This window comes from Poecilia reticulata, linkage group LG14, assembly GCF_000633615.1.
Source record: "Poecilia reticulata strain Guanapo linkage group LG14, Guppy_female_1.0+MT, whole genome shotgun sequence".
Taxonomy (NCBI): Eukaryota; Metazoa; Chordata; class Actinopteri; order Cyprinodontiformes; family Poeciliidae; genus Poecilia; species Poecilia reticulata.
The window spans coordinates 12,158,886-12,168,572 of record NC_024344.1 but is presented as its reverse complement, the minus strand read 5'-3'; the positions used below and the strand labels follow the sequence as shown (position 1 = coordinate 12,168,572).

General features: G+C 40.9%; 1 protein-coding gene across 6 annotated transcripts in view; it reads right to left on the bottom strand.

The window, feature by feature from the left end:
- Positions 1-3,799: 3,799 nt before the first annotated feature.
- The window catches only part of LOC103475883 (unconventional myosin-XVIIIa-like), an 84,096-nt gene continuing 78,208 nt past the window's right edge, over positions 3,800-9,687 (bottom strand). For 5 of the 6 annotated variants that reach the window (XM_008427827.2, XM_008427829.2, XM_017308670.1 and 2 more), the window contains 3 exons: positions 9,524-9,646; positions 7,652-9,011; positions 5,066-5,153 (listed from right to left, as the gene is read on the bottom strand). In XM_008427827.2, the coding sequence (XP_008426049.1) occupies positions 7,667-9,011; positions 9,524-9,646 (1,468 nt within the window). In that variant the 3' untranslated portion in view covers positions 5,066-5,153; positions 7,652-7,666. Of the gene's footprint in view, positions 5,154-7,651; positions 9,012-9,523; positions 9,647-9,687 lie in introns of all 6 variants that reach the window. The other variant, XM_008427832.2, reaches the window with a different exon arrangement.

Here is a 9,687-nt window from a genome sequence, read left to right as displayed (position 1 = left end):
ATTCAGGGTGTAACATACAACTCTCACATTCTTTATGTTAAGCCACTCCTGAACCTAAGGAAACAGAGGAGTCTCAAATATCAAAGCAGAAAAATAGCTGGTCCAAAGCTATCCTTTTTACATGAAGGTAAGTTCTGCATTTTTTTTTCCATATCAGTGTACCAGAATCTGGAGAAAGTATTGCAAAACACAGAATCCAACTTGCTTAAAGTCTGGTCTGAAGTTTCCAGTCTGTGTTGATTTGGGAAGCCATTGTTGGTCCACTGTGCTTTATAAAGTCCAAAGTCAGAGCAGCCCATCTGTGTCTACCAGGACATTTTAAAACCAAGTGGAGATGCTGCTGCCATTTTTCCTGCAGGACTCTGAACCTCCGCACACTGCCAAGTGTTAAAACCAGTACCAGGTTTAATGACCACGGTGTTACTGTGCTTGATTCGCCAACCAGCTGACCTGACCCCCATAGAAAATCTATGGAGTATCGTCAAGAGGAAGACGAGGCACACCGGAGCAGTGAGTTGAAGGTTGCTATTAAATCCATGTGGGTTTCTTCCAAGCCACAGGCTTGATCGCCTCCACGTTACAATATATTAATGCAGCAAGTTATGCACGTATTTCATGAACAATATGATAACRTACTTTGCAGTTATCTACCATTTCTGTTTAGTTTTTTTTAGAAATCCTTTTAAAATTGGAGTAAATGAGAAATGAGTAATATGCAAATGTTTTTTTTTTTTTTATTCCTTAAATAAATTACTTTTGGTTACTAGGAAGCACCTGTATGTAAACATTATCTGCACATCGACATCGCAATGACGAAACAGGAAAACAAACTCAAATGTCCCAGTGAAAAAGTAAATTAACCATACATTCATGTCGAAGCACTTCTTCATTATAGCACACGGCAATCCTGTCCAAAGGCAGCGTTATGCTCGCAGTGCAGCAARTGTCTGAGGCCCTTCCACAGCACTTAAATAACAGGGAGGGTGGCACCGTAAACACAGGCTTGCTTGGCTTTGTCGAGCTAATGACTTCCTGCTCCAGTGGCTTGTGAAACAGTGTTACAGCCAAAATAAGTAAAATCAGGAGCAGAATTTAATCTGTCACTCAGTGGAAAGCCTTTAAGCGGGGACACGCAGTCATCCAGAGGGTGAACGTAAGGGAGGTGAAATCACAGCAAAAGCTCCGGAGCACAGAGGGAAGCACCAGAACACGTTGTGTATAGGAATGAGGATTACCGATTGGTTGGATAAATAGGGTTATTCTTTGAAGGAAAACACACTTTTTGTGTGTGGGGGTGTGTGTGGGGGTGTGTGCGCGCGTGTGAGAATGTCAACCTGGGCGGTAATCTAAAACCATCAATCCTTTTGGATCTAGGTAAGCTTCACCTATGTAGAAAGAGAGATTGATGTGGAGGGGGAAGACTATGCTTACGCTCAGTTTTTGATCTTCCCGAGTTTGCCCTAAGCTCAGGTTTGAACTGCGGCGCTGTGCAGCAGTCATATTAACAACCCAAATCTCGCAAGGTGGGATGAGTTGCGTTCAGTGTCTCTTTTCATCTGCTTGGAATTAATCATTTCCATGAACCGCTTGTTTCCACTGGGATCTCCCGGGAAAACTGGAGGGGTATGATGAGGCTCTTCTCTAGGGGTGGATGAGCTAAAATTAATCAAACACATCAGGAAGATGTTCTGCCAAAAACTATTCAGCCCCCTTTCTGACCTGCTTTTCCGCAGAAGTTTTCTGAAAGCGGCAAAACGAAAACAGAGGCCCATTTAAAATCATACCTCCGCACAAATATAGGAAATGTGGATCCTGTCAACAAATTACATTTATTTCCTGAAAAGCAAAAATAAATCTAAATCACTCAAACAATAGGCAGCCTGCTTAAAAATAGAAACATTTTTTAAAGTAAAAGTGACTAAAAGCGCATTTTATGCAATGCCTGTAAACTCCATCCTAAAGCAAAGGAAACTTACATTGCCTTCATTTATTTAATGAGTATATTCTAAACATCCAAGATCAAAGTGTTCTGTTTTTTTCCCCATTAATATTCATGTTAGATGGAAAGGAAAACAGAGAAAATAAGACAAAAAATGCTAATAAGTCTTTTCTGAAATGCAAATGGCAAGAACCAGACATACACATATAGTCCAGTGGTGTTTGTCTCAGCAGAGACTAATTGATCCATTTCTACCGCTTAGGAGTTAAAATTATGTTGGAGCGTAATCTAAGCAGGGAGTTTTACAAAATGTCAACAGGTCGAGGCTAATGAGTATGATTAGACAGACGAGGCAAAATATTTCAATGTAATCTTCTGATAAGGTTTTATATTATAGAATGCGAGTTTGAATTTTTGGAAATCTTCATGCAACTTTTCAGTGAGCAGCCACTCTATTAACACTGTGCGCAGCAGCTACGCCCACAAAGGGCACATGGAGGCCCCTGGGGGTCGTCTGGTGCAGTCTGGCACTGGGACATTGGATCCTTTGGGTCCCATGTGTTGTATTGCGAGGTGCCAGAAAACGCACCGTCTTTCAGCACATTTTGTAGATACTCAAATCGAACTGGGAGGTGGGGAGCATGCAGAGCAGCATGACTTTTTTGGTTTTTATTCTAACCATGGTTTTTTTTTGTTCAAAAACAATGTTTTTTGAGTGTACACTATTCAAGATCCTTTAGCACCTGTAATAGTAAGTCACATAAAACAAAGTCAAGTTGCTTATTTTGCGCATTCAAAATGTTTTGTCTATTTTTAATGCAAGTAAATTGAAGAAACTGAATTATTCAAAATTTGATGCAGAACACTAAACAGGATTTAGTTTCCAATATCAAGGTTTTAAAAAATTATTCATTCAAAACTACTAGGGAAGATTCTCTCACACTAATCTGAAGTCCCTTTAATGAGATGTCAGAGAAAGTGCCAGGCATGTCTGAATTGAGTTGATCCAGTAGAGTAACACAGTGCTGCCCTTCCCACACCTGTTGCTGGTCGCTGCCAGTCAGCTGGCTAAAAAAAGGGGCCTCTACACTTTTCCCTTGCTTACAAGACAGACAAATTGGGCTGTTCGGAAATATATTTCATCAAAACACCAAGACAATCCAAGTATGTAGACTAAAGTTATGCCACACTTCACTCCTGTTAAGGTAACAATGTTTGAAATGACTGCTGGCAAGCCACGAGTGACACGGCTGTTAATTATCTGATTGCCCGCCGAGTACCTGAGCAGATTGCCCAACTAATTAACCAGTTTATATCAGCTTGTTAGACTTGTGTTACTACAAATAGTAAAGCAGCAAAAAGGTGTAATTTTCTATACAAAACACTTAATTAAATGTAGTGTAGTTTTTCTGGAGTTTGTTTCAAAATCAATACAATAAAGTAGGATTTTACCTGTATATACTGTTTTACCTTTAGTATGAAAAATGACTACCTTGGTTTGTCAAATAAAGCAGCTACGCAATGCTAAACATTTTTGTTTCGAGTCTTTGCATGAAGAACATAAAACTGTGTTTTTTTTACTCCAAAGAATATCATACCAGCCCATCCTAGCTTTGTCCTGGGCAACTTCTGTGAAAACGACGGCTGCATTATTCTTCTGGGAGAGGTCGCCGATCTCCTGAAGCATCATTCCTCAGGCCAAGTGGAATTTATCCCCGGTGCGACCAACATGAAAGGAAAGATTAACTGGAATACCAGGAAGTGAATTCCACTGCAGTGACTTTCTGTGTTTAACTCCACCTGTCTGATTTCAATGCAGTAGCAGGCAGAACTCTGGATTGTGGAAAATACGACTATCAATCAAACTTAACCACTTTAATGAACACACAATCTAGAAATAGGGATTTTTGTTTTGGTTTTTTTGGCACAGCAAAGTATTATTACAATAAAGCATTTAAAAACCACCATATACAAGTATTTTACTGCTGGAACCAATGACATTCAAACATTGCTTTGAATCTGGGGCATTAATCTGCAGGGTGTCCGACAATTAAGCAGAAGCTGGTCAGAGGCAGCTGAAATCTACACCCTATGCATCTTAAAAATACAATATTAATTCCTGCATCTCAGCATCTACGTGATCTGATGAAAAGCTCGTATATGAACGAAAACACAATAATTAATGCTGAACGCCCAAGAATTCTCCCATGCGGGAGCAAAATCTGATGCATTCCAATGTGAGTCCCACTTGGTGACGAGGATAAAACATAAATATTACATAAACTTTACTTTTCACTCTTCAACAAGCCTTAGAAAACCCTCATTTAAATATAACTTAGAGCATTTAATTCCAGACACAATCTTATACATGTGTAGATTATATAAATACCTTTGCGTGACAGAAAGGGTCAYATTTAATCATCTAACAGCTTTGCTCACACAGACGTTTATTTTCACAATTTATTTTACTTTCATGTCATCACACAGCAACACTTTGTTCATATAGAGATATCTTAATTTAGGACATGAGCCCTGTGTAAACGTACAGCAAGATAACTAATTGAAAACTGGCTAATTTCTCCCACTGTGCCAGTCCACATGAATGGAGTGAAGATAAGAATAATCTTAATAGTTGGTCAGACCTTCTTGAAGGAGTCCAGCCGGAGCAGCTTATCTAAATCCTCTTGGCAGAGCAATGTGTATAGTCAGAGCAGAGAGCAGAGGGGAGCTTAAATTTGCCTGAAAAGAAGCTCTCGTAAATTAAAGCAGCAGCAGCAGAAAGTTCTTTAGATAGTGCTTGACTTTCTTTTTTCTTTTTTTTTTGCTGTGTAACTAACTTGGTATGTTGTTTAAAATAAAAATGAAGAGGCGTAACTTAGCCGTGGGAGGAAATTTGYTTCGTGCTAACAAAAGGTGCAGTAATAASCGTGACGACAAGTCCAGGGTGAAGAATTGAAGTGTCTTTGCRTGCCTCTCTGCTCTGTCCTTGCATGCTGGGCAGTGGTAACACAGTGCTGGGAGACGAAGCAAGTCCCTTCTGTGTGATTGGTGTCGCTGAAAGAACAAGGTTGCCTGACTGAGGGGTTACGACGAGCTCTCAATCAATAAGCCGTCGCTGTTGCTTTGCCGCAGGGACTGCCTGCCGGAGTCTCTGTCAGCCTCATCCTCTTCATCAGATCTGCCAAGACTCATGTGTCTCCGGTACACAGGGGGACTGCAGGGGTCAACACAAATATAGACACACCATTATATCATGACTTGCCTATTTACAGACAAGACTAATACAGAGAGGCTTTAAAATACGTTATGGTGAACAACAAACAGCATTTAGGCAACAAATTAATGTTCTTTGTGACCTCACTAAGGTGCGCACGTACAGTAGTAGGCAAATGACCGAATCAGTTTGCATATGCAAAACATTTGCGTATAGTATTAATGGAAAAAGGTTATTGCTTTGTGCATGCAAAAAAAAAATGTTAGGATGAACACATGCAACAGTAAAACAGAATCCAACTAAAGTCTTTAAAAATCACACTCTGCGGAGGTACAGTGCCTTACAAATGTAGTAATACTCTTTTCACATTTTCACACTCTATGTGTTTTGTTGGCATTTCATTTGATAGTCAAACACACAGTAGTGCATACATTTGTATTTAGTCTCCTTTACTGTGATATCAATAAATGTGGGAACCCATYAAGCCATTTATTGCCCGATTTTACCACCGATTCCCAATCGAGGGGGAAAATCTGCACTCGTTGTGGTCAGTTGGCAGGGCAAGTCAGCCAAAAAATCTGTTTGTGTGAGTAGAGGTGAAGACTGGAGTCTGCAAGTGTGAGAGGGTARACAATCCAATCTGAACTCAGTCTCTGTTAAACAAACATGTCTGGACTTTTTGGAGCCAAAGTATTTTAAATCCAATCTMTTTCATTTTATAGCAAAGTGGCATGGAAATATAACTCGTCAAAGTTCTGAGAATATCTTCTATTACCACCACCTACCGGTGTGTCTGTTCCTTCAATTGAAACAAAGACTTAGGGGTTTGTTAAACAGCAACACAGATCAACATGATCCGATTTGAGACTGGGATAGATTTTTCTAGCATTATTAGGCATAAATAGACATGTGCTTTGGAGTTTTTTTGGTTAGTTTTAAGTAGCTTTTTTTTGTGCTTTTTTTTTTTTTTTTTTTTAGAAATTCTTATTAAATGCATGTCTCTCAACTACAAAGAAATTAAAAAGTAGTGGGTACTCCAAAGTATTACTACTGAAAGCCAACAGAAATGTGTTCACTTTTCTAACTTCCTGTAGCAGCTGGTTGTGATGCACCACAGCTTTTTTTTTGTTAGTTTCTGCAGTTGTTCGTGTTTTGATGGTGCTTCTGTTTCAACTGAGTTATTGTTACAACCCTAAATTTGTCAGCATCCTTTGGACGAGCTGATTTAGATCTAAGGTGAAAGCATTTTTGTCATTTTGTACTTCTAAATATAAACAGTGATTCCCAAAATATCTGTAAAAGATCATTTTAAAATAGACTGCTGTTGGAGCTTGAAGCTAATTTCAACACTTAATTTATAAAGTAAAGTGTCTGGCAATGAGGCAGCCAAAATTACACCAATTTTTCTTTTCACTGTAGGTGTGATGTGCCTGGTGCAGCATTTTCATCTAATCTCTGTGCAAGAGGAAAAGTCACAGCCAGACTCAGTCTTTCAACACCGTGCACTTATAGCATTAGCAAACAACATTAGGAGAAAGTCTCACATTTGCAGATATGTCTTTCATTACTAGACAGGAATGGAACCAGTAAGGTAATTATGGTGTCATTTAGATGCAAAGCTGGTGTGTGTGTGTACAGCAATCTAGCGTGACTACAGTTACACAATGAAAGCAAAAACAATCCTTTTTTTTTTTTAAAAGAAAAATATAGTCCAAAGCATGACAACATGGTGAGAAAAATACTAAATCGTTGGGTTGCATATGAACATTGTGCGAAAGTGTTGGCAATTTAATACAGCTGTAGCATTTATATGTGAAATTGTAAAGAGTCTAAGGAAGAATTTCAGCAAATTTTAACATGAAATCCAAGATCCCATAAGGATGGCAATGTGTTTGTAGTATTGACAACATAGGCATCCTTAAAGGGACAGCTAAAGATTTTTGAAGTGAGGTTTGGTTGAAGGTTGGAAGCAGTTATTTTACCTGCTCTCAATAATAGTTTTGGCACCTTCATTTAGTATAAATCTAAATTTGTTTGTTTTGATGCTGAAAGATAACCCAGTATGAGAGGGGCCAAGACCAAAGCAGACTTAAATCAGCACCAATCTCAAAACGGAGGAATACCATGACAGAAAATCAACAGACACACGCAGTCAAAGGTGAGTAAATGCTGGTAATTGCACTGTTTATATTCTGTTTATGGAAGGCAATCTTAGCTTGTCGTGGGCTGTGATGACAGCATATGATAATGCACTTCAAATCAAAGCGAATTAAGAGCCCGAAAAAGCATTAAAGTATGCTCTTTAAAACTTAAAGGGAAATGTGACTTGTCTGAAAGGAAATAAGAGGGTATGACTCATCTTGTACGAGCAAACATTAGCGTATCAGAGGTAGTATATAAAATATTAAATCTCACACAGCAAAGTTAGTATGCAGAGGAGAAGACCCTCAATTCTTTTTAATCCATGCCAGGCTCGTAGATAGCACACCATGCGTCACCTTATTCTGTTGGTATCAGTCACTGTCAGGCCTGTAGAGGTACTTCATCACCAAGCTATCCACCTTCTTCTGCTTCTTCTTGGTTTCTTTTTTGCTAGTTTGTCCATTAGTGGAGCGCTCCTTTTCATCATCGTGCTGTTGTTTTGGGCCCTTCTTAACACTGTTGGAACTTCGATAAGAGACGGTTGAATCCGAAGAGGATGACTCGGACGACTCAGAAGAAGAAGAGGAATCCTCCGATTCACTTTGCTTTTTCTTGGATTTCTTTTTGGACTTCTTGTCCTTTTTCCCCTTTGTGCTCTTTCTGCTGTGACGGCCGTCTGAGGACGAGGAGGATGAGGAGGAAGAGGAAGAGGATTCGGAAGATGAGACTTTGCTTTTTTTATCCTTACGACTGCGGGGGGTGCTGGACCAGCTTGACGTGCCCTCATCCTCCCCCTTCTTTCGCCTGTCTTCACCTCCTTGGCCCTTCTTCTCATCCTCGTCGCCACTCGACTCGTCCAGTTTACTACGCTTGAACTTGATGGGTTTGAAGCTTAGAACCTCATTAATTGCAGCCTCCAGGTCAGGGTCCAAGTAGTTTCGGTGTGTGACTGGTTTAATGTCAGAAGCTTCGAGAGCATTGCTGTCTGAGGAGCGTGGTTGAGGTGGAGTAGAGTAGCTGCGACTAGCAGACCGGGGACTATAGGGTGAACGTTTCCCTTCTCCATAAGCCACACTGTGGGCATCGTCGTCGTCATTTACGTGCAGACCAAATTCGCTGAGGCCACAGCTGCGGGCGACGGATAAGCGAGAGCTGCTTCGTTTGTCATCTTTCCAAGAGCTGCTGCGACGTAGAGAACGGGGGCTTGCGTGACTCACGCTGCTAATGGTTGACTTATTGTCATCATCCATGTCCAGCATCCCTCTCCTAGTGGATACCCTGCTTGGAGCTACTGAGGACACCATGGACTCCGTATCGAACTCCGGGGTGCTGCGGGAGGTCCAGCGGGACTCTAAGCCCTTCCTGGCTCGGCTTGTGGCTTCAGAATAGGCCATAGAGATGACAGAGCCGTTGTCATCCATATCTTCTTCGGCCTGAGTTTTTCTCCTGTCTTCCTGGAGTTCACCGGATTTTGACTTTGCTTTGCGCATTGCAGTGTGATCCGGTATGTTTGGCTGTTCTTTGAGAGTACTGAACAGCGAATTCTCGTCTCCAGTGCCCCCAATGGAGTCCTTCAAGTTGGAGCGTTTTCTGTAGCTAAGGGAACTCATGACAGACACTGATCTGCTCTGCTCTACTTCCTTCTTATCTTTGCTGCCGTCACTCATCTTCTCCTTACCTTCTTTCATCTCTGTGGCATCTGCATTTGCTGCATATCTGAAATGTTACGTAACAAAATTGACACTAGAGATAACCACAAGGAAAGATGTACATGTAAATGATAAATCCTAATCTTTGGCTTTGTGAAACATTGTCTCCAGATCAGTGGCTGGGATGATTTTACATTTTTGGCAGCGCGATGCTGTCATTTTCATTTTGTCCTTGGAACCCGTACCTCTGACTATTGCTGTTGTGCACAGCATACATTGCTATAACCGAGGCAATCAACTAGTGAAAGGACCTATCTGACAGAGTCAGAAGCGCCATTTGGCAGGCTTGCCAACTGGCCACAGGCCACCTCAATAAATGTGACAGCAGCCGCTTCCCCACACCACCTCCTGTCATTAGACAGATTACTGGAAAAGAGAGCTGACACCTAATCATATGAGATACCCTTCCTTCTGTTGCACAATGCCCCAGGTAATCGTGGGCCTTTTGAAGATAGGAAATTGAGGTAGTTTAATCACTAGACGATCATCAGATATGATACAAAGCATGCAAGGACTAACCTGGTGCTCTTCAGACTCCCTTCATCAGACAAAGTCTTGCTGGAGCCTTTGTTCTTTGAGAGCCACGACTTAACTCCATCCACCCGGTCCTCCACTTCTGAATCAGTTTCTGTTCCCTCTCCACTGTGAAGGATCAAGCAAGTTAAAAAAAATAAATAAATCAT